This window comes from Xiphias gladius, chromosome 22, assembly GCF_016859285.1.
Source record: "Xiphias gladius isolate SHS-SW01 ecotype Sanya breed wild chromosome 22, ASM1685928v1, whole genome shotgun sequence".
NCBI lineage: Eukaryota > Metazoa > Chordata > Actinopteri > Istiophoriformes > Xiphiidae > Xiphias > Xiphias gladius.
The window spans coordinates 19,882,499-19,898,877 of NC_053421.1; the positions used below are offsets into that span (position 1 = coordinate 19,882,499).

Consider the following 16,379-nt stretch of genomic DNA (forward strand, 5'->3'; position numbering starts at 1 on the left):
AGTTTCCTATAATATAGAATGAAAAAACGCAGAAAAGCCTCACTTTTGAGAAGTTTGACATTTAGCATTTTTGCTTAAAAAATGACTACAATGATTAATTGATTACCAAAATAATTGCTGAATAATTTTCTTTCAATTGACTCACCAATTAATCAACTAATTGTTTCAGCGCTAAATCCAGCTATTTCCTAAAAAAAGTCTTATGCCTTTCTGAGTTCCTAGGAAAACTCTGTTTCAATCTAACCAAAGTTTCTATGCTGATGTTTATTTACATGTGTCAGTACACCAGTATTTGTGTGTGTTTGAGGAAAGATTTAAAAAAGATGTCTCCGCATAATAGAGAGCACCTCCAGTGCAGTGTCGTTTGCAATTCTTAGTGAGCGCCTATCCAGCAGTACATCGGGCTGTTGTAAATCACCACATAAAGTATTTATAAGGTTAAACTTGGGAACTCTGCTGCCGTTAGCTTTTGAATTAGTGAACTCGGAACAAGGGAGAAGGAAAGGGGAGGGAAGGGTGTTCAGCCTCCTCTCCTCTTCTCTTCCAGGTATGGAGCCAGTTTGTTCATCAGAATTAGAGAATCAAGAGTGCCACCTTGTGGTCAGCTCGGCCTACAGTCGGAGCAGCACATCGACACTTTGAGATTTGAAAATCTGGACTGTGTTTCTGCTGAAACGTGCTATTCCATTTCCTTGAGCTCATTCCCCGACTTCAGAGTTTCACTTTTTAGCAGCTTTTTAGTCTGTTCTTGTGGGCGGTACTGATAGTGGCTCATATCTAGTTTATCTGTAATGTTCCACTTTCATGCCACATCTATCCATCATATGTAGAGATTCATGGGATTCGTGTAGGTTTCTGTGGTGTATCACTGTACGCAGCCCACAGTGTGGGATGGTCAGCGGTGCACTGAGTGTTGTGACAGAGTTTTTCCTTCCGCTTGGTGTAGACCAGAGCTGTGGCTGGTACACTTAGCTGAGTATGTCTCACATCTTCTCCTGTATGTGCCGACCCCCTCAACAGACCCCCTTATGCCCACATATGTATTTGATAGTAGTTACTCCATAAACAGAGCTGTGACCGAGGGGAGAGATGGTCATGACTCAGTATAGACAAACCAGGCTACAAGTACCTGTTAAAATAGCTTAATGGTGAGGAGAAACTCTGATCAGTTGAGTTTTGGGGAGGTTTTTAAGGTACACTGGGTCATATATCATACAAACGTATCATACGCTCTTCGGTCAGAATGTCAAGCCTGCTGTTTTTCTCATGCGTGTGTGTGAGTGAGTGGCTGTTTCCAGCCGCGCCATCACTTTCCGTCGGTACCCATCATCCCCCTCGTTTTCACCTCGTGTATCTTTTCGATCTCCACGCTCACTCACTCTCTCCCACTCTCTAACCTCTTGCTTGTCCCTTCTTTTTTTTTCTTTTGTCTTGTATTTTTCTCTCCGAGGGTTCCTACTCTTTTAAAGCTTACTTCCTGTTATGTTGCAGGATGTGGGGGAGGAGGTGGGGCTTGAGGTTGTGGACTTTGTCAGACAGAAAAAGAGGGAGGGAGAGAGTGATTCTGTTAGCCATATGATTTGATACACTCCTCCTTTTGGTTAGAGACAGTTTTTCTTTACATAGTGAGCTCACACACTCTCACACAGACACAGATATGACCAAGACAGCGGCAATAGCATCAAAGGACTTCTCCAGTATGTGGTTGCCAGGTGAGTGACTGTCTGTGCAGCTCTCTCTCTGTGCTGGCCTTCATATACCAAGACCAATTAAGCTTTGCGTGAGGGAGAGGGAACTGTGTGTGTGTGTGTGTGTGTGTGTGTGTGTGTGTGTGTGTGTGTGTGTGTGTGAGAAAGAGAGAGAGTAAGAGAACTGTGTCTATGCTGTTGATTAATGCCACTGGGTCTAACAAGCTCAACTAATTAGAGAACATCAAAGAGCGAGCGGCAGTACGAAGAGAAAGGTGGGGATGGAGGGATGATGCATGGATGGGTGGACGCCTGTCGCAGGCAGAGGGAAAGGTCAGACACCTCACCAGCCCATAGCATGCCTCTGTGTCTGTGTGTGTGTGTGAGTGTGTGTGTGTGTGTGTGTGTGTGTGTGTGTGTGTGTGTGTGTGTGTGTGTGTGTGCTTATACTGAATACTGAATGCTAAAAAAGCTTGAGGGAATACAGGCAAAAAAAAAAGTTTTTTCAAATGTCTTTTGAAACATATTGGTAAAGAAAAATCAGTGTTGTAGTTTGTGTGTCTCACCACTGTTTTGCTATATTGTGATTATTGTTCCGTCATCAGAAGACTCTTGTTATTGTCAAGCACTCTGGCACTAATATATTTGTGTTCAGTTTATAGATAGATTAAGCTGATAAGGTTTCTTCCCGTGCAACTTTGAAACTGGTGTACACTTTCTGTTTGTGTGTGTTTGTGTGCATGTGTGTGTTGGAGGTGTGGGGGTTGCACTGATTATTGCTTTGCCCATTTTTAAAGTTAAATTTCTGTTATCGAATTTGAAACACATTTTAAAGCAGTCAGATACAAAGATACTTATTTTTTTTAAAAAGACAGATGATCAGTTTGGGAAAGGCCTAAAATAATTGTCATTGTCAGTAATTAAAAAATGATGATGAAAAAATAGCAGAAGCCCTACGGCCTTGTTTTGGTGGTCAGCTCAGGCTGCGAGCAGTGGCAGCTGACTAACAAGTCTCAGAGGAAAGCACGGCACCGTTGGCTGACTCACCAATTACCAGTAATCAAATTTTAAATGTCAATTAGCTCATACTTCTCAGTCTTTGGTGTCCTATTATGATTTCTAAAAAAATTACACATTTCTCTAGCAATGTATGTTATCAAGGTTTACCAAGGAGTGATTCATGGCTTAAATATCAGCGAGTCACTTATTAACTTGATGTGGTCACTGCTGTCACCTTCTGTAAGTTACTCTGACCAGGTCGACACATCCTGATCACAAATTGCAGCAAAGGCGAATACACGTCAATGCATTACAATGCAATTAAAATAAAGTGTAATAGTTTAAAAGGTAAATGCAAAAGAAAAAATTCTCAAAAAAAATTGTAGTAACTAATTTTACTCAGTAGAAATTTTATATTTTGTACCATTATTTTCGCATGCCTGAGCCATGTTAAGGTCAACTGAACAGTTTAGCAGTTTTGCTAATTTATGCCAAAATTAAAAGAGGATATGTGAGGAATATTAAGAGTTAGCTTTGTCTAGAGAGTGGCATTTCCACAGTTTTAATTAATGGTATGGTCTTCTTGCCTCCACGTACAACCCTTTTCATCTGCTCAAAGTGCATCAATACAATAAGGGGGAATAATGTTTCACTACATTGATAAATTAACATATCTCTGCATACAGTTTAAACTGTTAGAAAGGTTCTCACTGGCAAAGGCCTATTTTTGAGAAATTAGTAAATTAGCAAATTATTCGTTATGTGTTGTCTTTTTTTAAATTGCTTTGTACACAAACACATCTGTCTATTTTCCAGCGGCGTTTGCTTTTATTAATAAGGAGTTTTATGAGCTCATATTTTGCATTTTCATTCATGAGTCATTTTTGTGTGAAGTCGAAAAAACCGAGAGAAAAAACTTACATTTGATAAGACAACCAACAGCATCAGTGGCACAGACTGTAATGAAATATCACAGTCTTGATGGTCAACCTGCTGCTGTGACATTGCAGATTTTCCTTTAGCTTCTCACTCAATTGTTAGATTTTCCCTTTCAGTTTCTCGCTTTATTAATAAATGTCCGTCTTCATCTACTTATTTGTTTTTAATTTATTTGCTCAGCTCTTTATTTTATTGACAAATTCTGACATCAGCTTATTACTTCGTCTTAACAGAGATGGATAGTCGACTCTTTGACGCTCCGTTTTAAATGGAAAATATTTATTTGCAATCAAAATCGGCACCACTCAGTGCTGCTTGGTTTTTGAAATTTGTAGTTAGTTGGTGTGATGACTGCAGATCCCAGACAACCCCCTTGGTGCAGGGGTTGTGTCCTGAATCAGGAAGTGGGGTGAGGGGTGGGTGGGGTGTATGGGGGGGTGAGGGTTCGGGTTGGTTGCATTGGAGTTTCATCTCAGCCAAAATACCCAGAGGAGAATAACAGAAACAGTCCAGGCTGAGCACAGACACTGTTGTTCCTTGTTCCTTTCTATTGCATCATTTATTCATGACACAGGATTATACAGCAGTAAATTTGGTCTGTTTAAGATACAGTGAGTATGGTGTAGCACGCTGGTCTCACTGGGTAAAAGATAAACCCTGATCTTTGCTGTAAGATTTGCATAGGCTGTAACAGCTTAATGTTGGATGAAAGACACATAGCAATTAAACTTTGTACTTGTTAAAAAAAGTTTCCTAACACTACTGTACATAGTTTTTCCCCATGTAAAAAGACTAAACAATAAGCCATTGTTAAGAGATTAAGCCTCTTATTCTCATGCTTACTTGCTCATAACTTTATTAAAATTGTAAACACATTTATAACATGTAACTCTGATCTGTGTCAAGTCAAACTGTGTGTGTGTGTATGTCTGCAGCAATATGTTGTTAAAGAGAGGGAGGTTTTAAGAGATGAAAGAAAACGTGAGGGAGAGTGAGAGAGAGCGAGCTAATATTAATAGCCTCACTGACAGTAAGTGTTGGGTTTAGCACTCTGCGTTCAACCCGGTACAAGGGGAAGTCGGGAGGGGAAGTGAGAAAAAGACACAGCAACATGATATACTGTCCCAACACTGTATTACTGACCACATTATTCACCATGCTACTGTCTATAGGCCATTTTGAACCATGAATCAAATCACACCTTTCCTTCGAACAGGCTGTGCACTACAAGAAAACTTCACATTAAAGCTGTTTTATGAGCTGGGCAATCATTTTATATGGTGGATTTGGCTTTAGTGTTGTACACTGAACATACTGAGCACCAGATAGTCCAATGTAAAAGAAGTGACATTTACAGTATGTTATTAACTGTTGTTCATTATGAGGTGTTACCTTGCAACAAAATTTTAAATGTGTGCATCTTGAGAGGAAGACCTTACATTTGGTTCAGTGGTCCTTCGCCAGGAATTGAGTAAGATTGGACAGTTTTTTGGTTTCACTTATAGCCGTTCCCATATGTTACCAGAACAGGAGCTATAAGTAATGTTGGAATAACCACAAATTGACCCTAAAATAGATTAACCAGATGCTTGGATCCACATTGTTGGTGACCCAATTAGCTTTTTGCAGAAGTCCATTTATTGGAGGGGAATCCTGCGGTCAGTGTGTGTGTGTGTTTGCCCTGACCCCAGGTTGCAGCCAGTGTGGCAGCAGAGTGGAGCTTTTTGAGCTCATCACCACTTCCCCCTTCAACTAAAGACAATGCATGTACCAAAGTCAGCTGTTCTCACATCTGTTTCACTGAAACAAATCTGTTTCTGCCGCTGAATGTGCCTCTCATCAGGGAGGGGCTCATTTTAACTATACACTCTTGTCTTTATAAAAACTGCACTGGACTGATGGTTTGGTCATTTAAAATTGGCATCAGGTGAGTGGCGGTCAGTGGATCAGGTGTGTCATCTTCTCCATGTATCACTGCTGCCCCCCAATGGTGAAAAGCATGTTTGACCACTTGGTTGTTGGTATTCAGAAAGTCAAATAAGAGTATACTCTGTATATTTGGGTGCCATATTGATAAAAGCATAACAATAAGGTGATGGGAAAATTACCATTTGACTTAATGTCAGCTGTCTCTCATCTGCAACATGAGAAACAGCAGGATGAAGACAGGAGAGACAAAGGGGAGAGGGGGGGTGAAAGGGGAGAGAGGAAAAGGAGGAGGGAGACTGAGAGTTTATTATGCAGGTGGCAGATATAATTAGTTGGTCGTTGGGCAGATTTGCATGTTTTCACAAAAGGGAAGTAGCTGTGTGTGTGTGTGTGTGTGTGTGTGTGTGTGTGTGTGCATGTGTGTGTGTGGGTGTTTGTCAGGGAAAGAGAGAACAAGAGAAAAAAATGGACACAACAAAAGTTGTCTTACAGGTTGTGGTTTCAGACTAATAAAAAGGCTTTTAAAGTGAGATAATACTAGTGAGTGATTAACAAAAACAAAACCACTACACACAGATACACACACAAGTATATAGACATGTACACAACCCACACACAGACACACACAACTCCACAAAACTCTCCTCAAATCACTCTCTTTCCCGTCTTTCCTGCACTCTCTTCTGCCAAAAATGCTGCATTCTCTTTGTGATAAACAGTTAAAGACTTAAATTTCTTGCTTGCCTCCATTCACTGCTGTTGCCATAGGGACTGTCCCAAAACAGTATCAACCAGGAAGTGATGTGGCCTTATAATGAGTGAGACACAACATGAGACATTTTTAGTGAAGAGCTCCCACGTAAATACCTTGAGTTAAATTTAGAAAAAGCAAACACCTTGGGTCAACCTACTCTATGTTCAACCACTAATTGGAAAGAGTGAATGAATGTGGGACTCATTCAACCTGTGGATGATTCAGCCACATTGTTTGGTGTACAGTGTGTAGGCCCACTCTGTGACCTGAAAACACTCAACCCTACCCTATCTAAGATTGATGTTGAGGGCATCCTCTCTCGTCGCCCAGATTCTGATCACTTGCTTCGTAAATGTCTTTTATTCTGCTATGGTCTTCTTCTTTTTTTTTTTTTTTGTCTGACACAGATTTAAGAATTAGCCTATCTGACTGTTGTTTATCTTTGTGTCTTCCTGTTACAGATATCAGGATGTCAAAGTCAGTGGAGGTTGAGAAAGTAGGGGCTGACTCACCATTGGAGGGCACAGGTAAGATGCAAATAAACACATTCACATGTGGAGCACATATATATTGAATATAAAACGATATCCATGCCCTGATACTGTATGTCGCATTTGTGCCATAACACATGATCGGCTTCTCACTTTTTCCTTTCCCTCCCACGCAGATTCTGAGCGGAATGGACCTGAATCAAATCACCAGGTACAACTGAATCCTATGATTATTACGTTTATCTCCCACCTCTTTCACCTACATAACTGATCCGCCGAAAAAGATAACAATGAGATGTCGTCAGGTGTCAATTATTCTCAAAGTAATGTTGTAGTCTAAAAGATTTAATACTTTAGTGGAAAAATGAAAATCATGATTTAACAGAGACCAAAGTGACGGATTCAAATAGCTTGTTTTATCTGATAAAGAGTTAAAAATCCAGAGATAATTCATCTTGCAATGATATAAAACAAAAGAAAGCAACAAGTCCTTCCATATGAACAGATGGATACAGGGAATTTTTGGCACGTTTGCAAAAAAAAATTATTAAAACAATTGATCAGAAATTAATAAATAATATTTTTCTATTGATAAATCATCTATTTTTATTATCAAATAAAATACGATGCCTTTAATGTCATTTTGGGCAATAATTTCTGATATGCTGTCTGTTTCTTCTCCTCTTGGCTCAGTCTATGAAAGTCAATCCCTTTCCCCTGTCACCAACCTTGAGCAGCAACAAGGTGAGTGTGTGTGTGTGTGTGTGTGTGTGTGTGTGTGTGTGTGTTTGTGTGTGTGTGTCCCTTACACTGAACTGCCTGTGCATGTCTGCGTGTATGCCTGAGCCCATGTTTGTGCATCTTTTGTGTCTTAACCCCACACAATAGGTTTATTGACAGTATAGCTGCCCCACCTTTGTGTTCATTTCTATGCGTTGTAATGCTCTGGTTGTGCTCAGCGTTGAGGTTCATAATGTGTCAACTCTCCGCTCAGTCTTGAATGTAAACAAACTCCCAAAGGGTAGAGAATGACGGTACTCTGTCTTAACAAAGTGCATTCAGAACTGCAATAAATCTATAATGCTACAACTCACCAGAAAGCGAAAAATCCTCTTAATTTGCATATCAGAGGAGATATGCAAATCAGTGAGATAGAGGAGTCCCCTCTGCCAGTTCAAACATGCCTGATCCTGGGAAAAGAGATCGTCACTGTGTGCAAGAAAAACAGAGACTAGTAGACTCATGTCCTGAGACACGTTTCTGGTTAGCTTGTGAGCATTACTTGAAATTACACATAAATTTAAAAACTGCCTGTCATGACTTTAAATAGCCAGGTAAGCTAATGTAGTTGTAGTTGTATGTTTCTAATTGGCTTTTTTGACCAGTTCTAAGTTCTGGGAAGGTTGGTTTCCTGTCTTGGGTTTTTGATATTTGTTCTCTTTTCATTTTTAGTGCAGGTATACTTTTTACAATCACATTCTAGCATTTTTGTTAGAAAGGAGCAGTATAATTACTATTTTCAGCAGTACAATAATGGAAATGTTCTGAGGGGAGAAAGCTGATTTAGGATATTTGTTTTGGATACATGTATTTTTTTAATTTAATTGATATTCTTCTACATTTGCCCCTCTGTTTCCTGTCTTCCTCACAGAATAAGATGGAGGAGTGTGGTGAGATGTCCCCGGCCCTTCCTCCCTCTCACGGCCCGACCCCCTCACAGACGGCCCTGCAACATACACAGCTCATGCTGACCGGCTCCCAACTAGCAGGGGTAAGACAGACTTCTGTTATATGCGCAAAGGCACACACACTTTGCTTTGCTTTTACCTTGCTTGCTTCTCTTGTGCTTCTTTTTGAACACTTTGTTTTCTTCTTTGTCCCCTCCTATCCATTTCCTTCTTTTCTATTTTATCTCAATTTTCCCCATTCCTCCCTTCTGCTCTCCTCCGCCCTCTGCTCTCCTCTTTCTCTTCGCCAGTTGACAGCTCTGTTGCCAGCACAGCAGCAGTTGTTGCTGCAGCAGGCTCAGGCACAGCTTCTGGCTGCAGCTGTGCAGCAGTCCAATGCAGCCCACGCCGCTCATGCTGCCCATGCAGCCGCCCAAGCCAATCAGCAAGCTCAGGCAGCCGCAGCAGCAAATCAGCAAGCCCAGCAGCAGCAGCAGCAGGCGGGACAAACGGGTCAGCAGACTCAGTCGCAGTCCCAGGGACAGGGACAGAGCACACAGGAACAGACAGCCCAAAGTGTCCCTGTCCCACCGCCTCCACCCCAGCTTACCCTCTCCCAGCCAATCCAGCTCACCGCCCAGGTACTGACTGTCAATCAAAGCCACCTCCTGATGAGCGGGTTGATTGAGGAAACAGTATCAAGCCACGGAACAATTCTTCTTGCATGTGTGTCGTATATTTTATGATTCACAGTTTCCACTTTGCATGAAAACACACATTTTCCCTTTCTTTTCACAATAACAAAGTTTTTCCTCTTAGTTCTATGTTTTCTGCACATCTGAATCAGTTTCTCTCACATAACATACTAACACATTTTTGTGTGACTGAGCTCTCTATCTGTGCTTATGAGATCATAAGGAATTATCAATACATACACTCTCTCTTGATTGCACAGGACATCCAACAGTTGCTCCAGCTTCAACAGTTGGTGTTGGTGCCTGGCCACCCGCTCCAATCTCCTGCCCAGTTCCTCCTCCCACAGGCACAGCAGGCCCAGCAAGGTGGGGACGCCGGTTACATGAATATTTTTATTATGTTTTTGGCAGAAATGTTAACATGAATTTCGCCTTTTTGTCGTGACTATAGCTGATAATGTGCTTTTTTTTTTCTCAGGACTCCTATCGACACCAAATCTTATTCCGCTACCTCAGCAAAACCAAGGGAGCCTGCTGTCTGCTCCAACTAGAATGGGACTCCAAGCACAGGTATGAGGAAACTCTCAAGCTTTAGTCAGTGGAAAAGGACAACCCAGTCCAGGGATAACCTGCTCTTTCTCACTTTCACTCCTCCGATGTCGTACCTTCTGCAGCGAGATAAGAGTGTGGAGGTGAGCGGCAGTGGAGGCATGACCACGATGCCCTCAGTGACCTCTCACCCCGAGGAGCCCAGTGACCTGGAGGAGCTGGAACAGTTCGCCCGCACTTTCAAACAGAGACGCATCAAACTGGGCTTCACACAGGTAGGGGGAAACACATGCAGGTTACATCAGTATTGAATGTTTCTTAATCACAGATGTGTTCCGATTTGTCTAAAACTTTCTTCTTTTATCCCTCTACCAGGGAGATGTAGGCTTGGCCATGGGGAAGCTGTATGGCAATGACTTCAGCCAGACAACCATCTCCCGCTTTGAAGCCCTCAATTTGAGCTTTAAGAACATGTGCAAGCTGAAGCCACTGCTGGAGAAGTGGCTCAATGATGCAGGTGAGCGCTCATCTAAATAACAGCACTCTACAGACTAATATACGTTTAAAGTACCTACTTAAAGAGTATGAAAATATAAATTCGCCTTACATTCAGTCTGTTTTTATGTTTGTGTATGTTTGTTTTCCTCCTTCAGAGACCATGTCCATAGACAGTACCCTGCCCAGCCCCAGCTCCCTGTCCTCTCCCTCTCTGGGCTTCGAGGGGGTTCCTGGTCGCCGCAGAAAGAAGAGAACCAGCATCGAGACGAATGTACGCGTGGCCCTGGAGCGCTCATTCATGACGGTAACACAATTAATCTTATTAATTAAGTTAAAAAATTAAGAAATTGAAACTCGTTAGAAATTTGAAAAAGCTGATTAAAAATTATCCTTCACTTTCATATGAAGTCAAACACTTTTGTTAAATTGATTGATTTTTGCCTGACCGAGGAACAAAACACATTTGTGACTAGGGCAGATTAATTTAATAACTGACCCTGAACCTGCTTGATAATGTTTTTATGGTGTCAGTGTATGTAAATTAAAAACCATCGGTGTATTCTTGTCACCACTATACAGGACTGAGTTGCCAACATTGTAGTTAATGGTACCATAAAATGCTTAAGGCTTTTAACTTAATAACTGGCAATTTGTTAAGTCTTAGATGTCACATTCTTCTATTCGTGTTAATGAACATAATTTATGTCTTGGTGTTTTTAATGTTTTGAATCATGTGGCTCAAATATAGCACTGTTGAAATAATCTGAGGTCTCTGTCTCCCTCTCTTCCCGCAGAACCAGAAGCCTACCTCAGAAGAGATCCTGCTGATTGCCGAGCAACTCAACATGGAGAAAGAGGTGATCCGGGTCTGGTTCTGTAACCGCCGGCAGAAAGAGAAGCGCATCAATCCCACCAGTGCCACCCCTCCCCTACCCAGCCAGCCCCCCACCGCCCCACCAACGCACAAACCGCCCTGCTACAGCCCTCACATGGTAAATATCCAACGTTGACATCCCTGATACACTTATTAGTTTAATGGACACAAATGCCTTACAGTCACATCACCTCACCTGTATGTGTTTTAATGAATAATTGATAATAAACACGACCCTGTTTTTCAACTGTAGGTTCAGAAACCTGAATCTGTCTCTCTGTCTCTTTGCCAGATGTCCAGCCAGCTGTCGCAGGCTGTGACCAGTCTCAGCAGCACAACAGTGACTACCATGTCCTCCGTCTGCCCCCTGACTTCCAGCCTCACCTCCACCCACGGCTCCCTCAGCTCAACCCACCCCTCTCTCAGCTCCGCACCCTCCCCCGTGACTCCTCCTCCTCCTCCCCGCAGCACGGCCAGCCCAGCTACTCCCAGCCACAGCACACTCAATCTTAACACCGGGTAAGAAGTTACAAAACGCACCACTTGGGAATCCCCAGTCGCTTACTTCACAGAAGTTATGGTGAGGGCAAATTTGGGTTTTTAAAGTGTCGGTTCACCCAAATTATGTAAAAAAACAATATATTTTTCACTTACCTTAGGGATATCTAGCCATTCTGATATTTGGGGTTGTATTTGGCCAGGCTTTAAGATATCTGTTTCTGAAAGGGCCAATATGCTTCAGCAGAATTGCTTTTGGGATGGCCGAACAGCTTCTGAAACCCCCCCATTTCTGTCACTTCTGTAACTTTCCGAAACCAACAATACGACATTCACTCCCACTTCATGCAGCCATTGGCCAGGTGTGTGGAGTTGAGAAAATTGGCAGGGTTTGAACTTTCCCTAAAGTCCTATTTTTTTCATTCTTTACACAACAATTTCTGTCGCTGTTTGTGTGAACTAATGAGTGCAACACTATGAATGCCTTCCAGTAGAGATTGTCTGAAAATGTGCGCCATTATCGCCCTTCTCTCTGAGGGCCGGCTTTTCGCTCTGCTTCCAAGTATGGCCATTCGGAACAACTATAAACACACTAACCATCCAGTGTAGTCAGACAACGTGTTTATACAAACTAGTTCTTTTCAAGCATTTCAAGTATTGAATGTTGTTTGTGGTGTGGTCTGAATGTTACATTTGAAAAGGTCAAGAGCAACATTTCTCTTCTGCTGCTCTCTACTAAGGAAAAAGTCCCTATTATAACTAGAAAATTGTGTTCAGGTAATTATCCAAAGTAACTAGTACATAGGTAATGGAAAACAATCTTTCTTTTTCTGTTGTGAGCACCACAGACAAAATTCGATTCTTCCCCAATATGTGGGGTTGGCTGCAAGACCTGAACAAATTAAGCAAAACCTACAGTATCCGCTAGTTGCCACTAGATGTGAGAAAGTAGGTTGTTTTGTAATTTTAGGGAACTGACTCTTTAAGTATTAGGTCTATGCTTGGTTTTCATCTGAATTACAATGTTGTTATTTAAAATTAAAAAACGGTTTCTTTATCCATGGTGGCCACCACAACTGAACAAATTTAGTTAAAACATTACACACAGTACCACTGCACACAGCCGCACATTTCCAGAGACATGCTCACCATGAATACTGCACGGCACCATGCTCGGTTCACCTGCAGTTTGTAGTTAAATGGTTGATACTGTACACACACACACACACACACACACACACATACACACACACTGATACCCCAGCATTGCCATTGGGTGCCACTGCTTCCTCTCTGCAGCAGTGTATTCTCAACCTCTGTGTGTTTGTGTGTGTGGTTCTTGTGTTCACAGCTTATGGCGTATGGGTAAAAAGAACGGTGACGTGTCTAACTACATCACCGATTTTGCTGCAAACTTGAGGTGAATACAACAGAGACACACATGTGCAGATTTACATTTTGAATCATTTCTATCCCGTATTATAAATGCACAGTAAATGGGAGTTTTGATGTTTTATAACATTTTTCAATATGATCTGTTTCTTTCCAAATGTCTAACCTCTTTTTTACATCGTTTACATCTGTACAGCAAACTACTGTTCTTTATATGTGCAGGACTGAATTTGCCCTCTGTTTGTCTTTGCTGCCAAACCTTTTTTTTTTTTTCCTCACCTTTTCTCCTCTGCCTGTCTGTGTTCGTATATATGCTTGCACATGTCTGATGCTGTGTGTGTGTGTGAATCTATACGTGTGTGTGTTTGACACAACAGGAACACTGTGATGGGAGTTAACACAGGGATGAACCAAGCCCTCCTCGGTAACAATCCCCTGGCCACTATCCAAGGTGTGTGTGAGAGAGACATTGAAAGGCAAATGCGTTTATCAACATCACTGACAAACAGAATGTAACGTAGAGGAAAAGGCTGAGGTGGAGGTGTTCTTTATTATTTCATTTCTGGAAAAATCATAGGCTAACAGGATACATAATACCACCCAGAAAAGAGTTTTTAGGTTCTGTGTATAGGTAATACATTTTCCAGCTTTCGTGCACTTACACAAATATTTGTCTCTCATGCACTCCTACACACACATAAATGCTCAAACTCAGACGAGTACTGTACAGGACACGTAACTCCCTTCAATTCAGACCTGTGAAAGAATAGCACAAAAAAAAGAGTGCACAGTCCCGCAGAAGGGTGACTGACAAACAGTCCCAACCACTGTCAGCAGAGCTAATTCTTGATCATTCTTTCTGCTGTGAGGATGAGAAGGTGGGGAGAGACGTATTAAAAAGAGAAGTGTGATTGGTGAGTAATACAGTTATGCATGGTAGGTGAATCAAATCGCGCTGGTAGACTGCTGACTGGAGACACAGATGAATAGGCAGCGGAGAGTGTTTGCTCATCCACAGCATGAAGCAGCTGAGACAGAGAGAGTTGTAGACTTATTTGTCATATGTTGCCATCGACATCCATGAATCCATCCCATCAAGTGTCTGTGTGTGAGTGACAATGGTTACGTTATGTTATTGTGCGGGCTGTGTTTTCGTGTGTGCGTCTGTGCTGTCTCACTCATCTTTAGCCTTTCATCTCTTCAATTCATCATTTGTTAAATATGTTGATTATTTACAACTGTGTAAAAAACGTTTTACACAGTTGTATACCTGCTTCATTCTTTGTGGTCCATGAGCTGTTTGGATGTTTTTTTCTTATTTTTTATGCACATATGTGCAGCTATAATGGATTTGATATCATAAAACCTTTAAACCATCAAAAGTAAAAGTCGGGTTTTGGTGTCAGACCTTCGGAATCACAGAGCAAAAGCTTCATTTTGGATCGAGTATTTCACACCACTTTGCTGCTCAGCAGTCATTCAACAAGAAATCCAGGCAGAAATAACAATTTCTTCACCAAAAGTAGCCTCAACAGACCATAATGCAGTGCACACACGAGACATTTTGCACTTGAGTAGTAGGTGTGCCTAACACTTTTTTTTCACTAAGTGAAAAGAAAAATCAGTTTTACCGTTGCTGTGCAATCACAAATATTATTAGGCTGCATTCACTTGTACCATTTTGATAGTGAAAGAAGCCCTGCATGTTTATGAAGCGGGGAAAAAGCCAGTCATCAACCTTGTTTCCATAACAACACTCATGTCAGCTTACCTTTTGCTGTGCTGTATCTGATTCCACAAGATTAGCTTGCTACAGATATTAGATAATTATTGCAACAACCCTTATCTCTATTGGCTCACAGTTGAAATTTTGTTGGGTGTGACTTTGTGTTTTTTCGAAATTAATGTTTCTTAGCTGTCACTCAAGTGATTCTCCCAAAAAAAACCAGACGAACTTTCTGAGCACCTTGGGCCACTCCCTGTGCTTTCTTGTTTCTCCTGAATACAACAAGTCTAGGCACTTTCTCTGGCTTGGCTCTGTGCTGTAGGAAATGACAAACTTGAGTATTCCTAGATGAGGGATGCTGACTGAAAGTTGGTAGATGAATACGGGAATTAAAATACTTTTTAACAAACAACTTCTCGAATGAGCTAAATATTACTTACTAATGACAAAAACATTTTCCTTTTTTGAATAGTTTGAAGGAAGAGGAGAAGGGAGGATAATTTTAAAACAAAAAATCTACCTGAGAAAAGGTGATGGAAGAATAAAGAAGAATAAATAGCAAGAGCAAAAGTTATTAAAAATAGCAAAAACAAATAAAGTTGAATCTGATTCTGGAATACAGTAAAGTGTCTGATGGTGGAATATTCATTTAACCTTGTTTTCGTCCCTCTCTCTCTCCCTCAGCCCTAGCAGCCAGTGGTGGCCAGCTGCCTCTTTCCAGTCTTGAGGGGGGCAGTAAGGTGATGCTGGGGACCTCTGGGGGCCAGGGAGGGGGCCTCCCCTCCTCACTGTTCCTCAACCACCCTGCCCTCCTTCACATGGGCCAGAACCCCGGCGCTGGACTGGTCAGTGCCGCTGTAGCCAAAGCCTCCCAGCCCTCCCCCTTTCCCTCGGCCAGCAGCATCAGCCCCACCCCCTGCTCCCCCTCCCCCTGCTCCAGCCCCGCCTCTTCCTGTTCCTCCAGCGAAATGGCACACAGCCCGCCCTCTCTGGGCGGGGCCAAGATCGAGTGACCACGCCAAGGGCCAATCAGAGAGGAGGAGGAAGGAGGAAACAAGAACCTCGCCTTTCACACCAAAGCTATCTCTTTCTCTCTCTTGCGCTCTTCTTCCATTATTTTTTTCGCAATGGCTCTTTCTCTCTTTCTCTCCCAGTCTTTCGATGCCAAAAATACACATAATGAAAGAGGAGAGAGGGAGGGAAAGAAGTGAAAGAGGGGAGAAGGGGGGAAAGGGGAAGATTGAAACCAAAAATCTTTATCTATCCAAACAGATGGAGAGGAGGCAACGTGGGACCTTTTTGTCAATAACGTGTGATATCGACATGGCGCCTCTCGACTCTTTCTCTCTGAAGGAAAACAAACCACTGACTCTTGAACAAAGAGACGGAAGAGGCGGCAGAGATGCATGTCGAAGTGCATAAACCAAAAATGACAAAATAACTTTACTATCTGACAAAGGAATGGCGGCCTAACAAAAAAAATGGAGAGGAGGACTTTGCTTACGTTTTTTTCATATTATTTTGAAAAGCTGCGGGTCTGAAGGAAAAGTAGTAGGGAGGATGAGTTTAAACCAAAAATTTACCTGAGGAGGAGGCGGAGGAGGAATACACAATGACAAAAAAAAAACAAAATAACAAAAAAAAAAACGTCAACCATACCAAAATCCCAAATACCAAAAA

General features: G+C 41.9%; 1 protein-coding gene across 1 annotated transcript; it reads left to right on the forward strand.

The window, feature by feature from the left end:
• Positions 1 to 1,623: 1,623 nt before the first annotated feature.
• On the forward strand, positions 1,624 to 15,859 carry pou2f2a (POU class 2 homeobox 2a). Its single transcript, XM_040117537.1, has 15 exons — positions 1,624 to 1,712; positions 6,771 to 6,836; positions 6,977 to 7,010; positions 7,487 to 7,544; positions 8,452 to 8,571; positions 9,423 to 9,528; positions 9,641 to 9,732; positions 9,837 to 9,986; positions 10,087 to 10,228; positions 10,365 to 10,513; positions 11,004 to 11,201; positions 11,376 to 11,602; positions 12,933 to 13,001; positions 13,351 to 13,424; positions 15,384 to 15,859. Exons 1-15 carry the CDS (start codon positions 1,658 to 1,660, stop codon positions 15,710 to 15,712), a joined length of 1,869 nt encoding a protein of 622 aa, XP_039973471.1. The 5' UTR covers positions 1,624 to 1,657; the 3' UTR covers positions 15,713 to 15,859.
• Positions 15,860 to 16,379: the final 520 nt, after the last annotated feature.

Bases quoted from the DNA above. Each gene is read 5' to 3' on its own strand.
- pou2f2a (XM_040117537.1), top strand. From the start codon at position 1,658: ATGACCAAGACAGCGGCAATAGCATCAAAGGACTTCTCCAGTATGTGG. The intron at 9,733-9,836 runs GTATGAGGAAAC...TACCTTCTGCAG, and splicing joins GAATGGGACTCCAAGCACAG to CGAGATAAGAGTGTGGAGGT. The intron at 13,425-15,383 runs GTGTGTGTGAGA...TCTCTCCCTCAG, and splicing joins TCCCCTGGCCACTATCCAAG to CCCTAGCAGCCAGTGGTGGC.